Genomic DNA, 21,656 nt, shown 5'->3' with positions numbered 1-21,656 from the left:
ATATGCCTGTGTACTATCAGTATATAGATATATGCCTGTGTACTATCAGTATATAGATATATGCCTGTGTGCTATCAGTGTATAGATATATTGCTGTGTACTATCAGTATATAGATATATGCCTGTGTGCGATCAGTATATAGATGTATGCCTGTGTACTATCAGTATATAGATATATGCCTGTGTGCTATCAGTATATAGATATATGCCTGTGTACTATCAGTATATAGATATATGCCTGTGTACTATCAGTGTATAGATATATGCCTGTGTACTATCAGTATATAGATATATGCCTGTGTACTATCAGTATATAGATATATGCCTGTGTACTATCAGTATATAGATATATGCCTGTGTGTTATCAGTATATAGATATATGCCTGTGTACTATCAGTATATAGATATATGCCTGTGTACTATCAGTATATATTTCTATCACTTATTGTGAGACGCGAGGCGCGATGATGAATTTAACCTCCATGTACCTCAGTAATAGTAATTAACCCCATCATGTACCTCACACATTAACCCATTATGACGGAGAAACATGATGGGGTTAATTACTATTAATGAGGTACATGGAGGTTACATTCATCATCACGCCTCGCGTCTCACATCAGAAAACAGAAGAACTTTTTTTATTATTTTTTATTACTGTTGGTAAAGTATCGTTTTGGTATCAAAATCGCAATACTACACGAAGTATCGGTATCGGAGTCCAAATTCTGGTATCGTGACATCCCTAATGACTGCAGGACCGAAAAGCTCCGCACCCCCCTATATAGACCTGGTATACGGCTCAGCTTCATCTACCTGATGATTCTCTGGCACATTGGGATTTTCCTCTGGACAGTCCTGGGAATACAGAGGACTGGGACATCTCTCTGGTGGATTTCTCCTACTGGATCCATCTGTAGGAAACACACAGGGACTGAATACATGACTACTGTATATCTGTCTATATATCAGACACTTCTCTCTACACTTCTATGTTTACTGATCAGAGCCGGAATTACAATGTTGAGGTCCTCACTACCGGTGTCGATGTTCCTGCACCTTGTAAGCCGCCGGCCTAAAGGAGACTGTGCCCTACCAGAGCGAACGGCGGGGCGTAACTGGCTCCCTGCTCCACCATAGTATTTACCTGTATCTGCCCTCTGTGGACGCGGATACACATGAAAGTGGCGGGACACAGGACGCCTCTATTTAGTTACCTGCAACCAAAAATGGTCTGGGTGTCACTTGCTTATTAGCCTCTTAAAGGCTGTGTACACCTCTGTAGGCAATATTTTCTATACATATTAATTAACCCCTTCACGACATGGCTATATACTTTCCAACTCCTGATGCCCTGGGCAGGTGTCACATAAATAAATATTGGCAGAATGGAACAGGGTTGTACTTTCCTGTCCGCCGGCTCTCTCCACAAGTGCCGGCACATCTCCCCCTTAGTTTAATCAAACTTATGCCAAACCCCTGCAGATAGCACCTCATCCCCTGTAGATAGCGCCACTGAAGCTCCCTCTAGGAGCGGAATCATTTGCCAGAGCGTTGCCGTCAACTTGGCTGGAAATTGTGCTTCTAGAGGGAGCCCCTGACGTCTCTGTCCATATATGGACAGTGATGTCAGGGACTCCTCTGGGAGTGGAATCCATGGCCTATTTTTGACCTGTTTATAAGAACCATTTCTCAAATCTGACGTGTTACTTTAAGGGTATGTGCACACGGGGCTGATAAGATGCAGATTTTCTGCAAAGTATTTAATTGCGAGAAAATCTGCAGCGTATTACAGTAGTAGCAATGAGGGTGAGATTTTAACAAATCTCATCTACACGTCGCGCCAAAAATGAGTTTTGGACGTTCCGCCGTGTTTACGCCATGTGGAGACGTATCAGAAGTGGGAATAAGATTTTACTTATCCAAGACATTGTGAGATTGTTTTTTCGGAACACGTTGTACTTTATATTCGTGGTAAATTTAGCTTCATACATTCTGTGTTACAGTTACTAAGGATGAAGAAAGACACAAGTCCATCAAGACCAACCTATAATCCGACCGTGTTGATCCAGAGGAAGATAAAACCCCATGAGGTGGATGATAATTGTCTCATTAGGGGAAAACTCCTCCCCGACTCCAAATCTGGAAATCAGAATAAATCCCTGGATCAGCGTCCCATCTCCAGAATCTAGTGCCCATAACGTGTAATATTAAAGAGAACCTCCGATTATACTGACATTATATAGGAAACTATTATACTGCCGGAGTGTGCCGATAATCGTCTTTCTACATGACTTGTATTACCAGGTTTACTTCTGACTACAGCACGACTGCCCATAGTCCTCGCTGCCGGCTGCCCATAACTCTGCATTAGGAGACAGCGCGTCCTGCCCGTCTTCATGGCTCCTGTATCCAGAACGGCCGCCAGCGCTGTACAATGTAATGTGACCTGTAATGCAGAGTTATGGGCAGCCGGCAGCACGAAACACAGGGATCTAATGTGATGTAAAAGGAGCCGAAATTGTGGAGCTCCTACATTACATGTCATTGTACACACGTGTATATGTACTGCACATGACGGTATTAAGGCCTCAACATGACCGCCAGTCCAGCCTGTGCCCACAGTAATGCCAGTATAGATCTGTCTCTTCTCACCTTGTGATGTGCGCGGCCGGTAGTCCTCCATCATGACCTCCTCGTACCGATCCTTGTGTCCTTCTAGATACTCCCACTCCTCCATGGAGAGATAGACAGTGACATCCTGACACCTTATAGGAACCTGACACACACAATGATACAGTCATTACCCAGACACCTCCAGTGCTGTTACTGGAGAATTTCCCAGCATTCCCAGCAGTGTCACCTCTCCAGTCAGCAGCTCCGTCATCTTGTAGATCAGTTCTAAGATCTTCTTCTCATGTATCCGGGAGTGAGGGGGAGGCTCTGTGATGGGACTACTGCTCCATCCTCCTGACTCATGGATGATGGGAGTCGTACAGTCACCCGATGTCTTCTTCACTATTGTGTACTCCTGTGTATGGAGAGAGACACTTAGAGAACTGAACACAGTATTCCCCCCTCAGTAGAAAGAGGGAGATTGTGACCCCGCTGTATAGACCTCTAGTGACCCCACATGTGTAATACTGGAGACCTCACCTACAAAAAGACATTGAGAAAATAGAACGAGGCCAAAACTAAAAAGGAAATAATATTGGGGGGACTAGATGGACCATGTGCTCTCCTCCTGCCGTCATCTCCTATGTTTCTATATAGAGGTCATCCTGATCCTCCTGGTTCCTGGTCATTATCATTGCTCTACAACATTACTATTGCTGCATTGGTGACATGACACATAACTGACCATATTGGTGGCTGACCTGCAGCTTCTTGACGTCACTTGGAAGGTCTGGACGTTGTTATACAGGACACTGGATTCTTCCTATTATGTATTGTCCCTTCCCTATGTGTGACTTGTTCTATAATGTAGAAAAGTTTACCTCTCCGCTCAACAGGTAGATGATCTCCAAGGTGAAGTCTAATATTCTTCTGCTCATCTCATTCCTGTCCTTGTCCATTCTTGGTGGGTCATTCAGGGGAAGGAACGTTGTGGAGGAGAAGATGAGAAAACTGGAGGAACTGGAGGATCTAGTACTGCAGACGTCTTTATGAAGAAAGGAGAAGATGAGAAAACTGGAGGAACTGGAGGATCTAGTACTGCAGACGTCTTTATGAAGAAAGGAGAAGATGGAAATCATACAGGGGACAACATCATGTGTGACATACAGAACCTCACTTATTCATCATTGAGAGAAACATCTTCTCAGAGCCGTCATCACATGGAATAAAGGGGTATTCCCAGCACGGACATTTCCCCCCGGGATATGCCAGAAATGTCTGATAGATGCGGCTCCACCTCTGGGTGGCCTTGTTAGGCGGTTCCTGTAACTCCTATAGAAGTGAATGGAGAGACGCAATCTGCTCAGGTCCTCCTGCTATATAATCTGCTGCCAACAGATCAGACGGGTGGTCAGTGTGACAGATGCCCTTTATGAATGAATACACCCCTAATATACGTTTTTACAGATATTAGAAGTTACCTCAGAGATCCTGGATCTTCAGAGACATCTAAAATTCTTAATTATTATAGTATTCCCCTTTTCCTTGTAGATTATTTTACCTGATAGTAACTTTATTCACATCTGAAAGACAGATACTAACCATGGTTAATAGAAACCGGCTGTCAAGTGTGCAGGCGCGGAAGGTCCCGCCAGACCAGTGTGCAGGCGCGGAAGGTCCCGCCAGACCAGTGTGCAGGCGCGGAAGGTCCCGCCAGACCAGTGTGCAGGCGCGGAAGGTCCCGCCAGACCAGTGTGCAGGCGCGGAAGGTCCCGCCAGACCAGTGTGCAGGCGCGGAAGGTCCCGCCAGACCAGTGTGCAGGCGCGGAAGGTCCCGCCAGACCAGTGTGCAGGCGCGGAAGGTCTCGCCAGACCAGTGTGCAGGCGCGGAAGGTCCCGCCAAACCAGTGTGCAGGCGCGGAAGGTCCCGCCAAACCAGTGTGCAGGCGCGGAAGGTCCCGCCAGACCAGTGTGCAGGCGCGGAAGGTCCCGCCAGACCAGTGTGCAGGCGCAGAACATCCCACCAATACAGTGTGTATGTCCTGGTAGTTTAGTGTGAGGAAGCAGCATGTATTGTGCGGTGTGTGCAGGATCTCTGCATCATCTTATCACTTAGCAGTCACATCTTACACACAGACTTCTGTAAAGCGTGACCTGTCCTCCATCGTCTACATTACTCGGTGCTTTTCCTTTTAAACCTGTTCCCCCACTTCTTCCTTATTCTGTGCTCCTTCTAGACCTGTCCTCTGCTTCTACATTACTCTGTGCTCCTCCTTCTAGACCTGTCCTCTGCTTCTACATTACTCTGTGCTCCTCCTTCTAGACCTGTCCTCTGCTTCTACATTACTCTGTGCTCCTCCTTCTAGACCTGTCCTCTGCTTCTACATTACTCTGTGCTCTTCCTTCTAGACCTGTCCTCTGCTTCTACTCTGTGCTCCTCTTTCTAGACCTGTCCTCTGCTTCTACATTACTCTGTGCTCCTCCTCCAAGACCTGTCCTGTGCTTCTACATTGCTCTGTGCTCCTCCTTCTAGACCTGTCCTCTGCTTCTACATTATTCTGTGCTCCTTCTAGACCTGTCCTCTGCTTCTACATTACTCTGTGCTCCTCCTTCTTCTAGACCTGTCCTCTGCTTCTACATTACTCTGTGCTCCTCCTTCTAGACCGGTCCTCTGCTTCTACATTACTCTGTGCTCCTCCTTCTAGACCTGTCCTCTGCTTCTACATTACTCTGTGCTCCTCCTTCTAGACCTGTCCTCTGCTTCTACATTACTCTGTGCTCCTCTTTCTAGACCTGTCCTCTGCTTCTACATTACTCTGTGCTCCTCCTTCTAGACCTGTCCTCTGCTTCTACATTACTCTGTGCTCCTCCTCCAAGACCTGTCCTGTGCTTCTACATTGCTCTGTGCTCCTCCTTCTAGACCTGTCCTCTGCTTCTACATTACTCTGTGCTCCTCCTTCTTCTAGACCTGTCCTCTGCTTCTACATTACTCTGTGCTCCTCCTTTTAGACCTGTCCTCTGCTTCTACATTACTCTGTGCTCCTCCTTCTAGACCTGTCCACCACCTTCGGCACAGTCGATCACACCCTCCTGATACAAATTCTCTAGTCCCTTGACATCACAGACTTGGCCCTCTCCTGGATCTCCTCATACCTTACCAACTAAAGATTTACTATCGCTCCCTCATGGGTCTCAGTGTTCTGTTTTCAATAGTTTTTTATTAAACAGTTTTTTGTAATATAATAATAACACAGACTCGCAGAGTCTCAACTTTTGCATATCAATAATACAATTAAACAAAGTATTAGACCAACATGGTCTCCAATAAATCTCACATTATATATCATTCATGATGTCAACACTTCTGCCAAATATATAGTATATAAATGCCTTCATTACTAACATAGGTAACCAATCTTGACATCACATTGCTTTATAGAGTACCTTAACATGGCCTCTAAGGAAAAAATATAAGAGAGAAAAACAAAACACACACAATAAACAAAAGAAGGATAAGGAGGGGGGGAAGGAAAGGTGTAGGGTAGAAGGGTCTCCTAGCCATCTCTATGTATTCACGAAAATGTGTGGTTCCTCCATGGGTCCCAAATGGCATCAAATTTGTCTAATGTACCCGCCAGCTGATGTGTTAGGCGGTCATTAACCATTATCCATGAGATCTTAGCGATCAACATATCCATAGACAACGTGGGTGTTCGCCAGGCCCTAGCAATAGTTATTTTAGCTGCCTGAAACACATATCGGAGAAATTTACATGCGGGGGCCCGAACCTCGGGAATAGGACCGCATAGCAGAGCCGTAATCACATCCCTGGGGGGTTTGACTTGGATCACTGTGTTAATAAGCTGGTATACCTGGTTCCAAAATGTGGCAACCACTGGACACTCCCATAGAATATGCATTAGTGTACCCTCCGCACCACATTGTCTAAAGCAGTGCTTATCCACCAATGGGTTAAAGCGAGCTATACGAGTAGGGACCATATACCATCTCATTAATACTTTATAACCCGCTTCCACCAAGGATGTATTGATAGATAGTTTTGAGGTCGTACATGCCATCTCCCGCCACTGCTCCAATTCCACTCCCGTACCTAGATCATGTTCCCATCGTGTCATGTAAGGGAGTTTACCTTCCAGAGTAACCAGATCGGAATATATCGTGGAAATTTTATGTCGTAAGCCAGGAAGCCAACACAGCCGTTCAAAAGTGGTCAATGTGCTGATGTCCCCCCTCCTGGATTTCCAGTTCAACAAGAAGTGGTGTATCTGGATATATCTAAAATGCTCCGATGGGGGCATCGAGTGTGAGTCCTTAAAGTAATCCAGAGTTCTGATGTCCCCCCCTACAAAAAAGTCCTTAATCCTGTAAAACCCCTTATTGAGCCACCACCGGAATTCCATTCTACGCAGACCCGGAGGAAAGGCAGAATTACCCGTGATGGTCATGAGCGGATTATGGAGTGATTTAATATGGAATCTCTTTCTAAGCGAGTCCCACAGCTGTAACATCTGAGAAAGCACAGGGGAGAGAACCGGAGGCCTGTCCGAGGACTCCATCCACAGTAGCGTTTCCAGCGGGAAACTGGTACATGCGGCCGTCTCAATTTGCGTCCACTGGGGACAGTATGGTCTCGCATACATATCTGTAAATTGCGCCAGACGTGCTGCGTGATAGTATTGTTGGATATTGGGAACCCCCAGACCCCCCGCCGTTTTAGGGGTGAATAAAGTTTGTCTCTGTATTCTCGGTCTTTTAGAACCCCAAATAAACCCCATGATGAGCCCTTGGATTTGTCTAAGCGCCTTCTGAGGGACCACAATAGGGAGCGTGCGAAAATAATATAGCAATCTGGGCAATATCGTCATTTTGATGGAGGCAATGCGGCCAAACCATGAAAGATTAAGAGGGGACCATCTAGTGAGATCCGTAGCTATTTGTTGAAAAAGTGGAGGGAAATTGTCCTCGTAAAGGGACTCTATGATAGGTGTCAATTTAATACCCAAATACGTCAATCTACGTGCATCCCAATGAAAATCAAAGTTAATTTTTAGGAGCTTCACTACCCCTATTGGCAATGTAAGATTCATTGCCACCGACTTGGAGTGATTGACCTTAAGCCCAGACAGCTTGCCAAACTGATCAAGAATATGAAAGAGATTCGGCAATGATGTGAGAGGTGTCGATATGAAAAGCAGTATGTCATCCGCAAACAAGGCACATTTGTGTTCTACTCCTCCCACCTTCACCCCCCTAATGTCGGGAGAATCTCGTATGAGGTTGGCCAATGGCTCAATAGCCAGCGCAAACAGGGAAGGCGATAGCGGGCACCCCTGTCGCGTTCCTCTGCATATTGGAAAAGCTCCCGACATAAATCCCCTAGAATTTATTTTTGCTGTAGGAAGACAATATAAGATCTTAAGAATAGACAAAAATCCCGTACCGAAGCCCATTCTCTCAAGGACATAAAACAAATAGTCCCAGGATAGCGAGTCAAAGGCTTTCTGGAGGTCAAGGCTTAATAACATACTTTGACGTCCGGAAGTGCCATCCCACCCCGAACGAACAGCTGAGATAATGTCCACAGCCCGTCTCGTCTGGTCTTCCGCCTGGCGGAGGGGTATAAATCCCGCCTGATCCTTATGTATATATGTGGCTAGGAATGAATTCAATCTAACCGCCAGAATTTTTGTCATAATCTTAAGATCCACATCAAGAAGGGATATCGGGCGATAGTTAGCCTGATCTGTATGATCCTTATGAGGCTTGGGGATAAGATGTATATAGGCTAGATTCGAAAAAGGGGGCAAATTGTTACCCTCCCGATAAGCATTGAACAATTCAACCATGTGCGGGGCCAGGACCTCCCTAAAGTGTTTGTAATAACCTGAGGAAAACCCATCTGGCCCCGGGGCTTTGTGAGCCTTCAGATTTTTAATAACATCCAATACCTCCTCCAATCTAAATTCAGCATCCAGTGTTTCTCTATCCCCTTGGGAAAGTTTAGTAGGGAATGTTTTTTCCAACAAGACCCTAGCCTTATTTTTATCAAACTGAGGTGGAGCTGAGTACAACGCTGAATAAAAATCCTGAAAGGCCTTTACAACTTTTGTGGGATTCTGTGATAAAGATCCATCCGCCAATCGCAGTTTCGGTGGTGTTGAGGTGTTAAATCGGGGCGTGAGGCGTCTAGAGAGTAATGTTCCCGGTTTATCCCCTTGTGTAAAAAACTTATGTTGTGACCAACGCAGACTTTTTTCCGCCCAACTTGTCAGACATAAATTTAATTCTGTTCTAGCTTCTGCTAATTTTGCTTTAATAACTGCTGAGGGGTCTGTTTTAAATTTCTTAGACAGGTCCGCAAAATTCCTCTCCTTTAACGCCAGAACCTCCTTCAACCGTTTCTTATTACGCGAGGCTATCTGGATGAATTTCCCCCTAATCACTGCTTTGTGAGCCGCCCAGTTGGACATAATTGAGGTGTCTGGTGCCTTATTAAGTAGAAAATATGTGTCCAATTCCCTTTGGATTTCTTTAACTATCTCCTGATCCGATAGTAGTGACTCATTCAATCTCCAAGAGGAGATAGGCGGTCTCCCACATAGATCTGACAACCGAACCACAATCGGGTCATGATCAGACCAGGGTGTAGCTAAAATCCTAGCATCCGTGAGGTCTCAGTGTTCTGGATCCCTTACTCTTCTCCATCTAAATCTTTGGTCAAATTTACCTCTGGTCTTGATGTTACCTCCCTGTTATCTAGAGTGTCTAACAGTTATCTCCTCCTTCTCCTCCCACTTCCTTAAGATTAGCATGGAGAAAACGGAATCATCTTTTCCCCATTTCACTCAACCCCCTTACCAGAACTATCAAATCACAGTTAATGGCTCCACACATTTCCCCGTCTCACAGGTCCGCTGCATTGGGATAATCCTTAATTTCAAATAGCACAGCCAAGCGCTTACCACTTCTTGCTGCCTCAACCTCAAAAACTCTCTTGAAGTCAGTCTTTCCTCGAACAGACATAAATGCTAGTATATATGCCCTCATCATCTACTGTCTAGACTACTCCAACATCCTTCTCTGTGGCTTCCCATCTAAGACTATTGCACCTCTTCTACCCATTCTCAACTCAGCTGCAAGGGTAAATCTACCTTGTCCCCTCATTCCACCTCTGCGGTCACTGGCCACCCATTGCCTACTAAATTAAGTTATACATATTAAAAATGACATGCAAGGCTGTCAACAACCCGTCCCCTCCATACATCTCTGCCCTAATCTCCCAATACCTACCCACACCTAATCTCCGGTCCTCACAAGACCTTCTTTGTTCTCATTTTATCTGTTCCTCACATCATCATCTAGATTTCTCCCGTGCTTCCCCCACATTCTGACCTCTTTAGCCCAACTCATCAGATCTCTCCCACTATCCAAACCTTCACTAGTAACCTGAACATCCCCTCCTCAGAAAAGCTTACACCCTAAAATAACCGGCTGCCACTACTCCACCGGATGACCAGCTTCTACCCTCACCTACTGTCTCCTCTTGTAGTGTCTATGCGGGCAGGGTCTCTCCTATTGTAGAGTGCAGTCTATGTGGGCAAGGTCTCTCCTTCTCTTGTAGAATGTAGTTTATGTGGGCAGGGTCTCTCCTTCTCTTGTAGAGTGCAGTCTATGTGGGCAGGGTCTCTCCTTCTCTTGTAGAGTGCAGTCTATGTGGGCAGGATCTCTCCTTCTCTTGTAGAGTGCAGTCTACACGGGCAGGGTCTCTCCTTCTCTTGTAGAGTGCAGTCTACACGGGCAGGGTCTCTCCTCTTGTAGAGTGTAGTCTACACGGGCAGGGTCTCTCCTTCTCTTGTAGAGTGTAGTCTACGAGGGCAGGGTCTCTCCTTCTCTTGTAGAGTGTAGTCTATGTGGGCAGGATCTCTCCTCTTGTAGAGTGCAGTCTACACGGGCAGGATCTCTCCTTCTCTTGTAGAGTGTAGTCTATGTGGGCAGGGTCTCTCCTTCTCTTGTAGAGTGTAGTCTACGCGGGCAGGGTCTCTCCTTCTCTTGTAGAGTGCAGTCTACGCGGGCAGGGTCTCTCCTCTTGTAAAGTGCAGTCTATGTGGGCAGGGTCTCTCCTTCTCTTGTAGAGTGCAGTCTACGCGGGCAAGGTCTCTCTCCTATTGTAGAGTACAGTCTACGCGGGTAGGGTCTCTCCTTCTCTTGTAGAGTGCAGTCTATGTGGGCAGGGTCTCTCCTTCTCTTGTAGAGTGCAGTCTACGCGGGCAGGGTCTCTCCTCTTGTAGAGGGCAGTATATGTGGGCAGGGTCTCTCCTTCTCTTGTAGAGTGCAGGCTACGCGGGCAGGGTCTCTCCTTCTCTTGTAGAGTGCAGTATATGTGGGCAGGGTCTCTCCTTCTCTTGTAGAGTGCAGTCTACGCGGGCAGCGTCTCTCCTTCTCTTGTAGAGTGCAGTCTATGTGGGCAGGGTCTCTCCTTCTCTTGTAGAGTGCAGTCTACACGGGCAGGGTCTCTCCTTCTCTTGTAGAGTGCAGTCTACACGGGCAGGGTCTCTCCTTCTCTTGTAGAGTGCAGTCTACGAGGGCAGGGTCTCTCTCCTTCTGGACCAGTCTGTCATTCATTAATATTTGTCTCTTCTTATGTACTTAACCCCTTGGACACGCAGCCAATTCAAATTTTTCCTCCCTCCTTCCAAAAGCCAGAACTTTTTTGTTTTTCCGTTGACATAGCCGTATGAGAACAGGTCTTGTGCTGGACGTGAAGTAATTTTAAAAGGGGTTTTACACGATCAGACAACGGATGACCTCCACTGGATAGGTCATCAGTATATGATGGTGGGGGTCCGACACCCGGACCCCGAACAGATCAGCTGCTCCGGCTGCCGGATGTTTTGAACGGTATGCAGCAGTTGGAGCCGGAAGCAAATGGCTCCGACCACTGCACAGCGGATGTTCTGCAGAACTAAAGGCTCTGCTCCTATTCACTTTAAGGCCTCATTTACACGAGCGTGTGCATTTTGCGCGCGCAAAAAATGCAGCGTTTTGCGTGCGCAAAAGGTACTTGACAGCTCCGTGTGTCATCCGTGTATGATGCGCGGCTGCGTGATTTTCGCGCAGCCGCCATCATAGAGATGAGGCTAGTCGACATCAGTCACTGTCCATGGTGCTGAAAGAGTTAACTGATCGTCAGTAACTCTTTCAGCACCCTCGACAGTGCATTCCGATCACCATATCGAGTAACCTGTTTAAAAAAAAAAAAAGAGGTTCGTACTTACCGAGAACTTCCCGGCCGTTGCCATGGTGACGCGTCCTTGGTGACGCGCCTCTCTTGACATCTGGCCCCACCTCCCTGGATGACGCGGCAGTCCATGTGACTGCTGCAGCCAGTGCTTGGCTTGTGATTGGCTGCAGCTGTCACTTGGACTGAATTGTCATCCCGGGAGGTCAGACTGGAGGAAGAAGCCGGGAGTTATCGGTAAGTCAGAACTTTTTTTTTTTTTTACACGTTCACGTATATTGGAATCGGAAGTCACTGTCCAGGGTGCTGAACCAGTTTAACTCTTTCAGCACCCTGAACAGTGACTGTCTCCTGCCGGGTTCGGTCAAAACGAGTTCGGCCGAACCCAGTAAAGTTCGGTTCGCTCATGTCTAAGACACTCCGTTCGGATGTTTGTAAACAGAAAAGCACGTGGTGCTTTTCTGTTTACATTCAGTTTGACAGCTCTTGCGCGAATCACGCAGTTCACACGGAAGTGCTTCCGTGCGACCTTCGTGGTTTTCACGCACCCATTGACTTCAATGGGTGCGTGATGCGCGAAAAACGCACAATTATAGAACATGTCGTGAGTTTTACGCAACGCACTCGCGCTGCGCAAAATTCACGCATCGTCTGCACTGCCCCATAGAGTAATATAGGTGCGTACGACACGCGTGAAAAGCACGCGCGTATATTACGCTCGTGTAAATGAGGCCTAACACTGCAGCACGACCGCTCTATTCCGTGACCGGAGCATCTGCTTTCAGCATGGACGTCTGGTGCCCGGAGGCAGCCGGAGGAGTTGAGCGGTGTGGGGTCCGGGTGTCAGACCCCCACAGATCATATAACGATGACCTATCTGGTGGAGGTCATCAGTTGTCCGATCGTGGAAAACCCCTTTATTGTCCCCTATAATGTGCTGGGAAAGAGGAAACAATTGTGGGCTGGAATAGAGGAAAACGCAGTGAATCCTATTGATTTTTAGGTTTAGTTTTTGCGGCGTTCACCATGCGGTGAAAATGACTTGTTACCTTTATTCTCCGGCTCAATACGATTACGACGACACAAAATTTATAGATTTATCTTCGACAAGGAAAGAAAAATTTGTTCAAAAAAGAAAACAGTTTTGCGTCGCCATTTTGTGAGACAGAACGTTTTATATTTCCGGTGATTGCGCGGTGTGAGGGGTTTATATTTCCGGTGATTGCGCGGTGTGAGGGGTTTTATATTTCAGGTGATTGCGCGGTGTGAGGGGTTTTATATTTCCGGTGATTGCGCGGTGTGAGGGGTTTATATTTCCGGTGATTGCGCGGTGTGAGGGGGTTTATATTTCCGGTGATTGCGCGGTGTGAGGGGTTTTATATTTCCGGTGATTGCGCGGTGTGAGAGGTTTTATATTTCCGGTGATTGCGCGGTGTGAGAGGTTTTATATTTCCGTTGACTGCGCTGTGTGAGGGGTTTTATATTTCTGGTGATTGCGCGGTGTGAGGGGTTTATATTTCCGGTGATTGCGCGGTGTGAGGGGGTTTATATTTCCGGTGATTACGCGGTGTGGGGGGTTTTATATTTCCGGTGATTGCGCGGTGTGAGGGGTTTTATATTTCCGGTGATTGCGCGGTATCAGGGGTTTATATTTCCGGTGATTGCGCGGTGTGAGGGGTTTTATATTTCCGGTGATTGCGCGGTGTGAGGGGGGTTTATATTTCCGGTGATTGCGCGGTGTGAGGGGGTTTATATTTCCGGTGATTGCGCGGTGTGAGGGGTTTTATATTTCCGGTGATTGCACGGTGTGAGGGGTTTTATATTTCCGTTGATTGCGCGGTGTGAGGGGTTTTATATTTCCGCTGATTAAGCGGTGTGAGGGGTTTTATATTTCCGGTGATTGCACGGTGTGAGGGGTTTTATATTTCCGTTGATTGCACGGTGTGAGGAGTTTTATATTTCTGGTGATTGCGCGGTGTGAGGGGTTTTATATTTCCGGTGATTGCGCGGTGTGAGGGGTTTTATATTTCTGGTGTGAGGGGGTTTATATTTCCGGTGATTGCGCGGTGTGAGGGGTTTATATTTCCGGTGATTGCGCGGTGTGGGGGGTTAATTACATAGTTACATAGTTAGTACGGCTGAAAAAAGACACATGTCCATCAAGTTCAACCAAGGGAAGGGAAAAGGGAAGGAAAAATTTCTACACATAGGAGCTAATATTTTTTTGTTCTAGGAAATTATCTAACCCTTTTTTAAAGCCATCTACTGTCCCTGCTGTGACCAGCTCCTGCGGTAGACTATTCCATAGATTCACAGTTCTCACTGTAAAGAAGCCTTGTCGCCTCTGCAGCTTGAACCTTTTTTTCTCCAGACGGAGGGAGTGCCCCCTTGTTTTTTGAGGGGGTTTTACAAGGAACAGGATTTCACCATATTTTTTGTATGTGCCATTAATATATTTATATAAGTTAATCATGTCCCCCCTTAGTCTTCTTTTTTCAAGGCTAAATAGGTTTAATTCTTTCAATCTTTCCTCATAACTTAAATTCTCCATGCCCCTTATTAGCTTCGTTGCTCTTCTTTGTATTTTTTCCAACTCCAGGGCATCCTTTCTATGAACTGGAGCCCAGAACTGAACTGCATATTCTAGATGAGGCCTCACTAATGCTTTGTAAAGTGGCATTATTACATCCCTGTTCCGTGAGTCCATGCCTCTTTTAATACACGACAATATCCTGCTGGCCTTTGAAGCAGCTGATTGACACTGCATGCTGTTAATGAGTTTATGATTTACAAGTACACCCAGATCCTTCTCAACAAGTGAATCCGCCAGCGTAGCTCCCCCTAGGACATATGATGCATGCAGGTTGTTGGTACCAAGATGCATAACTTTACATTTATCTACATTAAACTTCATTTGCCAAGTGGACGCCCAAACACTTAGTTTGTTTAAATCTGCCTGTAATTCATGAACATCTTCCATAGTCTGAACATTATTACATAGCTTGGTGTCATCTGCAAAAATAGAAACAGTGCTATTAATCCCATCCTCTATATCATTAATAAATAAGTTGAATAATAGTGGTCCCAGCACTGAACCCTGGGGTACACCACTTATAACCGGGGACCATTCAGAGAAGGAATCATTGACCACAACCCTCTGGATACGGTCCTTGAGCCAATTCTCAATCCAATTACAAACTATATTTTCTAAACCTATAGTCCTTAATTTACCCATTAGGCGTCTATGGGGGACAGTGTCAAATGCCTTTGCAAAGTCCAAAAACACTAAATCCACAGCGGCCCCTCTGTCTAGACTTCTGCTCACCTCTTCATAAAAACAGATTAGGTTAGTTTGACAACTTCTGTCCTTAGTAAAACCGTGCTGGCTGTCACTTATAATGCTATTTATTGTCACATAATCCTGTATATAGTCCCTCAATAGCCCCTCAAACATTTTCCCCACGATGGATGTTAAGCTTACTGGTCTATAATTACCCGGGGAAGACCTAGAGCCCTTTTTGAAAATAGGCACCACATTTGCCCTGCGCCAGTCCCTTGGCACTATACCTGTCACTAGAGATTCTCTGAATATTATGAAAAGGGGGACAGAAATAACTGAACTAAGCTCTTTAAGAATTCTAGGGTGTAACCCATCTGGTCCCGGAGCCTTGTGCACATTTATTTTATTTAATTTAGCTTGGACCATCTCTACATTCATCCAATTCAGTATATCAACTGATATATTAACAGCACTGGCACCGGCTACATCAGCTGCTCCTTCTTCTGTTGTATATACAGAGCTAAAGAACCCATTTAGTAACTCTGCCTTCTCTTGATCCCCTGTGATCAACTCCCCATTACCATTATCTAGGGGTCCTACATGTTCACACCTTGGCTTTTTTGCATTTATATGCTTGAAGAATTTTTTAGGATTTGTTTTACTATCCTTGGCCACCTGCCTTTCATTTTGTATTTTTGCTAATTTTATTACATTTTTACAGATTTTATTAAGCTCTTTATATTTTACAAAGGCTACAGCTGTACCCTCAGATTTGTATTTTTTAAATGCCCTTTTTTTGTCATGTATTGCCCCTTTCACAGAAGGTGTAAGCCATGTGGGGTTTAATTTGAGTCGTTTATACTTATTACCTGTAGGAATAAATTTTGCACTATAATAACTCAAAGTAGATTTGAAAATCTCCCATTTATCATTTGTTCCATTATTTGACATTAGTTCTTCCCAGTCTATATCCTGAATTGCAGCCCTCATCCTGGGGAAATTGGCTTTCTTAAAATTAAATGTTTTTGCCCTCCCAGCCTGCGTTTGTTTTTTACAGTATAGGTAAAATGTAACTATATTGTGATCACTGTTACCGAGGTTTTCACGAACATTGACATTCCCAACAAGATCTGCATTATTAGAAATGACCAGATCCAACAGAGCTTCACCTCTAGTCGGGTCTTCCACAAACTGGCCCATAAAATTTTCCTGCAACAGGTTGAGGAAATGTCTCCCCTTTGCAGTTGAAGCCGAACCATGACACCAATTAATATCCCGGAAATTAAAATCTCCCATTATCACTACTAATATTTCGGGTGATTGCGCGGTGTGAGGGGTTTTAGATTTCCGGTGATTGCGCGGTGTGGGGGGTTTATATTTCCGGTGATTGCGCTGTGTGAGGGGTTTATATTTCCGGTGATTGCGCGGTGTGAGGGGTTTTAGATTTCCGGTGATTGCGCGGTGTGAGGGGTTTATATTTCCGGTGATTGCGCGGTGTGAGGGGGTTTATATTTCCGGTGATTGCGCGGTGTGAGGGGGTTTATATTTCCGGTGATTGCGCGGTGTGAGGGGTTTTATATTTCCGGTGATTGCACGGTGTGAGGGGTTTTATATTTCCGTTGATTGCACGGTGTCAGGGGTTTTATATTTCCGGTGATTTCGCGGTGTGAGGGGTTTTATATTTCCGGTGATTGGGCGGTGTGAGTGGTTTTATATTTCCGTTGATTGCGCGGTGTGGGGGGGGGGGTTTTAGATTTCCAGTGATTTCGCGGTGTGAGGGGTTTTATATTTCCGGTGATTGGGCGGTGTGAGGGGTTTTATATTTCCGGTGATTGCGCGGTGTGAGGGGTTTTATATTTCCGGTGATTGCGCGGTGTGAGGGGTTTTATATTTCCGGTGATTGCGCGGTGTGAGGGGTTTTATATTTCCGGTGTGAGGGGGTTTATATTTCCGGTGATTGCGCGGTGTGAGGGGTTTATATTTCCGGTGATTGCGCGGTGTGGGGGGGGAGTTATATTTCCGGTGATTGCGCGGTGTGGGGGGTTATATTTCCGGTGATTGCGCGGTGTGAGGGTTTTATATTTCCCGTGATTGCGCGGTGTGGGGGGTTTTATATTTCCGGTGATTGTGCGGTGTGAGGGGTTTTATATTTCCGGTGATTGCGCGGTGTGAGGGGTTTATATTTCCGGTGATTGCGTGGTGTGTGGGGTTTTATATTTCCGGTGATTGCGCGGTGAGAGAGGTTTTATATTTCCGGTGATTGCGCGGTGTGAGGGGTTTATATTTCCAGTGATTGCGCGGTGTGAGGGGTTTATATTTCCGGTGATTGTGCGGTGTGAGGGGTTTATATTTCCGGTGATTGCGCGGTGTGGGGTGGTTATATTTCCGGTGATTGCGCGGTGTGAGGGGTTTTATATTTCCGGTGATTGCGCGGTGTGAGGGGTTTTATATTTCCGGTGATTGCGCGGTGAGAGGGGTTTTATATTTCCGGTGATTGCGCGGTATGAGGGAATTATATTTCCGGTGATTGCGCGGTGTTAGAGGTTTATATTTCCGGTGATTGCGCGGTGTGAGGGGTTTATATTTCCGGTGATTGCGCGGTGTGAGGGGTTTTATATTTCCGGTGATTGCGCGGTGTGAGGGGTTTTATATTTCCGGTGATTGCGCGGTGTGAGGGGTTTTATATTTCCGGTGATTGCGCGGTGTGAGGGGTTTATATTTCCGGTGATTGCGCGGTGTGGGGGGGTTTTATATTTCCGGTGATTGCGCGGTGTGAGGGGTTTATATTTCCGGTGATTGCGCGGTGTGAGGGGTTATATTTCCGGTGATTGCGCGGTGTGAGGGGTTTTATATTTCCGGTGATTGCGCGGTGTGAGGTGTTTATATTTCCAGTGATTGCGCGGTGTGAGGGGTTTTATATTTCCGGTGATTGCGCGGTGTGGGGGGTTGTATATTTCCGGTGATTGCGCGGTGTGAGGCGTTTTATATTTCCGGTGATTGCGCGGTGTGAGGGGTTTTATATTTCCGGTGATTGCGCGGTGTGAGGGGTTTTATATTTCCGGTGATTGCGTGGTGTGGGGGGTTTTATATTTCCGGTGATTGCGCGGTGTGAGGGGTTTATATTTCCGGTGATTGCGCGGTGTGTAATGTTTTATATTTCCGGTGATTGTGCGGTGTGGGGGGCTTATATTTCCGGTAATTGCGAGGTGTGAGGGGTTTATATTTCCTGTGATTGCGCGGTGTGAGGGGTTTTATATTTCCGGTGATTGCGCGGTGTGAGGTGTTTTTTATTTCCGGTGATTGCGCGGTGTGAGGGGTTTTATATTTCCGGTGATTGCACGGTGTGAGGGGTTTTATATTTCCGTTGATTGGGCGGTGTGAGGGGTTTTATATTTCCGCTGATTAAGCGGTGTTAGGGGTTTTATATTTCTGGTGTGAGGGGGTTTATATTTCCGGTGATTGCGCGGTGTGAGGGGTTTATATTTCCGGTGATTGCGCGGTGTGAGGGGTTTTATATTTCCGGTGATTGCGCAGTGTGAGGGGGTTTATATTTCGGGTGATTGCGCGGTGTGAGGGGTTTTAGATTTCCGGTGATTGCGCGGTGTGAGGGGTTTATATTTCCGGTGATTGCGCGGTGTGAGGGGGTTTATATTTTTGGTGATTGCGCGGTGTGAGGGGTTTTATAATTCCGGTGATTGCGCGGTGTGAGGGGTTTTATATTTCCGGTGATTGCGCGGTGTCAGGGGTTTTATATTTCCGGTGATTGCGCGGTGTGAGGGGTTTTATATTTCCGGTGTGAGGGGGTTTATATTTCCGGTGATTGCGCGGTGTGAGGGGTTTATATTCCCGGTGATTGCGCGGTGTGAGGGGTTTTATATTTCCGGTGATTGCGCAGTGTGAGGGGTTTTATATTTCCGGTGATTGCGCGGTGTGAGGGGTTTTATATTTCCGGTGTGAGGGGGTTCATATTTCCGGTGATTGCGCGGTGTGAGGGGTTTATATTTCCGGTGATTGCGCGGTGTGGGTTATATTTCCGGTGATTGCGCGGTGTGTGGAGGGTTATATTTCCGAAGATTGCGCTGTGTGAGGGGTTTATATTTCCCGTGATTGCGCATTGTGAGAGGTTTTATATTTCCGGTGATTGCGCGGTGTGGGGGGTTTTATATTTCCGGTGATTGCGTGGTGTGAGAGGTTTTATATTTCCGGTGATTGCGCGGTGTGAGGGGTATTATATTTCCGGTGATTGCGCGGTATGAGAGGTTTATATTTCCGGTGATTGTGCGGTGTGAGGGCTTTATATTTCCGGTGATTGCGCGGTGTGAGGGGTTTTATATTTCCGGTGATTGCGCGGTGTGGTGGGGTTTTATATTTCCGGTGATTGCGCGGTGTGAGGGGTTTTATATTTCCGGTGATTGCGCGGTGTGAGGGGTTTATATTTCCGGTGATTGCGTGGTGTGAGGGGTTTATATTTCCGGTGATTGCGCGGTGTGAGGGGGTTTATATTTCCGGTGATTGCGCGGTGTGAGGGGTTTTATATTTCCGGTGATTGCGCGGTGTGAGGGGTTTATATTTCCGGTGATTGCGCAGTGTGGGGGGGTTTTATATTTCCGGTAATTGCGCGGTGTGAGGGGTTTATATTTCCGGTGATTGCGCGGTGTGAGGGTTTTATATTTCCGGTGATTGCGCGGTGTGAGGGGTTTATATTTCCGGTGATTGCGCGGTGTGGGGGATTATATTTCCGGTGATTGCGTGGTGTGAGGGGTTTATATTTCCGGTGATTGCGCGGTGTGTGGGGTTTTATATTTCCGGTGATTGCGCGGTGTGAGGGTTTTATATTTCCGGTGATTGCGCGGTGTAAGGGGTTTATATTTACGGTGTGAGGGGGTTTATATTTCCGGTGATTGCGCGGTGTGAGGGGTTTGTATTTCCGGTGATTGCGCGGTGTGAGGGGTTTTATATTTCCGGTGATTGCGCGGTGTGAGGGGTTTATATTTCCGGTGATTGCGCGGTGTGAGGGGGTTTATATTTTTGGTGATTGCGCGGTGTGAGGGGTTTTATATTTCCGGTGATTGCGCGGTGTCAGGGGTTTTATATTTCCGGTGATTGCGCGGTGTGAGGGGTTTTATATTTCCGGTGTGAGGGGGTTTATATTTCCGGTGATTGCGCGGTGTGAGGGGTTTATATTCCCGGTGATTGCGCGGTGTGAGGGGTTTTATATTTCCGGTGATTGCGCGGTGTGAGGGGTTTTATATTTCCGGTGATTGCGCGGTGTGAGGGGTTTTATATTTCCGGTGTGAGGGGGTTCATATTTCCGGTGATTGCGCGGTGTGAGGGGTTTATATTTCCGGTGATTGCGCGGTGTGTGGAGGGTTATATTTCCGAAGATTGCGCGGTGTGAGGGGTTTATATTTCCCGTGATTGCGCGGTGGGAGAGGTTTTATATTTCCCGTGATTGCGCGGTGTGAGGGGTTTTATATTTCCGGTCATTGCGCGGTGTGGGGGGTTTTATATTTCCGGTGATTGCGTGGTGTGAGAGGTTTTATATTTCCGGTGATTGCGTGGTGTGAGGGGTTTTATATTTCCGGTGATTGTGCGGTGTGAGGGGTTTATATTTCCGGTGATTGCGCGGTGTGAGGGGTTTTATATTTCCGGTGATTGCGCGGTGTGGGGGGGTTTTATATTTCCGGTGATTGCGCGGTGTGAGGGATTTTATATTTCCGGTGATTGCGCGGTGTGAGGGGTTTTATATTTCCGGTGATTGCGCGGTGTGGGGGGTTTATATTTCCGGTGATTGCGCGGTGTGAGGGGTTTATATTTCCGGTGATTGCGCGGTGTGGGGGATTATATTTCCGGTGATTGCGTGGTGTGAGGGGGTTTATATTTCCGGTGATTGCGCGGTGTGTGGGGTTTTATATTTCCGGTGATTGCGCGGTGTGAGGGTTTTATATTTCCGGTGATTGCGCGGTGTGAGGGGCTTATATTTCCGGTGTGAGGGGGTTTATATTTCCGGTGATTGCGTGGTGTGAGGGGTTTATATTTCCGGTGATTGCGCGGTGTGAGGGGGTTTATATTTCCGGTGATTGCGCGGTGTGAGGGGGTTTATATTTCCGGTGATTGCGCGGTGTGAGGGGTTTATATTTCCGGTGATTGCGCGGTGTGGGGGGGTTTTATATTTCCGGTGATTGCGCGGTGTGAGGGGTTTTATATTTCCGGTGATTGCGCGGTGTGGGGGGTTTATATTTCCGGTGATTGCGCGGTGTGAGGGGTTTATATTTCCGGTGATTGCGCGGTGTGGGGGATTATATTTCCGGTGATTGCGTGGTGTGAGGGGGTTTATATTTCCGGTGATTGCGCGGTGTGTGGGGTTTTATATTTCCGGTGATTGCGCGGTGTGAGGGGCTTATATTTCCGGTGTGAGGGGGTTTATATTTCCGGTGATTGCGCGGTGTGAGGGGTTTATATTTCCGGTGATTGCGCGGTGTGAGGGTTTTATATTTCCGG

At 46.7% G+C, this 21,656-nt stretch overlaps 1 protein-coding gene across 2 annotated transcripts in view; it reads right to left on the bottom strand.

Annotated features, from left to right (window-relative positions):
- LOC142726232 (uncharacterized) overlaps positions 1-21,656 on the bottom strand; it is a 63,613-nt gene that overhangs the window by 18,266 nt on the left and 23,691 nt on the right. For both annotated transcript variants that reach the window (XM_075849001.1, XM_075849000.1), the window contains 4 exons: positions 3,498-3,724; positions 2,864-3,031; positions 2,656-2,779; positions 817-914 (listed from right to left, as the gene is read on the bottom strand). In XM_075849001.1, the coding sequence (XP_075705116.1) occupies positions 817-914; positions 2,656-2,779; positions 2,864-3,031; positions 3,498-3,575 (468 nt within the window). In that variant the 5' untranslated portion in view covers positions 3,576-3,724. The remainder of the gene's footprint in view (positions 1-816; positions 915-2,655; positions 2,780-2,863; positions 3,032-3,497; positions 3,725-21,656) is intronic.

This window comes from Rhinoderma darwinii, unplaced genomic scaffold (assembly GCF_050947455.1).
Source record: "Rhinoderma darwinii isolate aRhiDar2 unplaced genomic scaffold, aRhiDar2.hap1 Scaffold_612, whole genome shotgun sequence".
In the NCBI taxonomy this organism is placed as follows: domain Eukaryota; kingdom Metazoa; phylum Chordata; class Amphibia; order Anura; family Rhinodermatidae; genus Rhinoderma; species Rhinoderma darwinii.
Note: the sequence above shows the minus strand (reverse complement) of the source record. Positions and strands in the feature narration are given on the sequence as shown.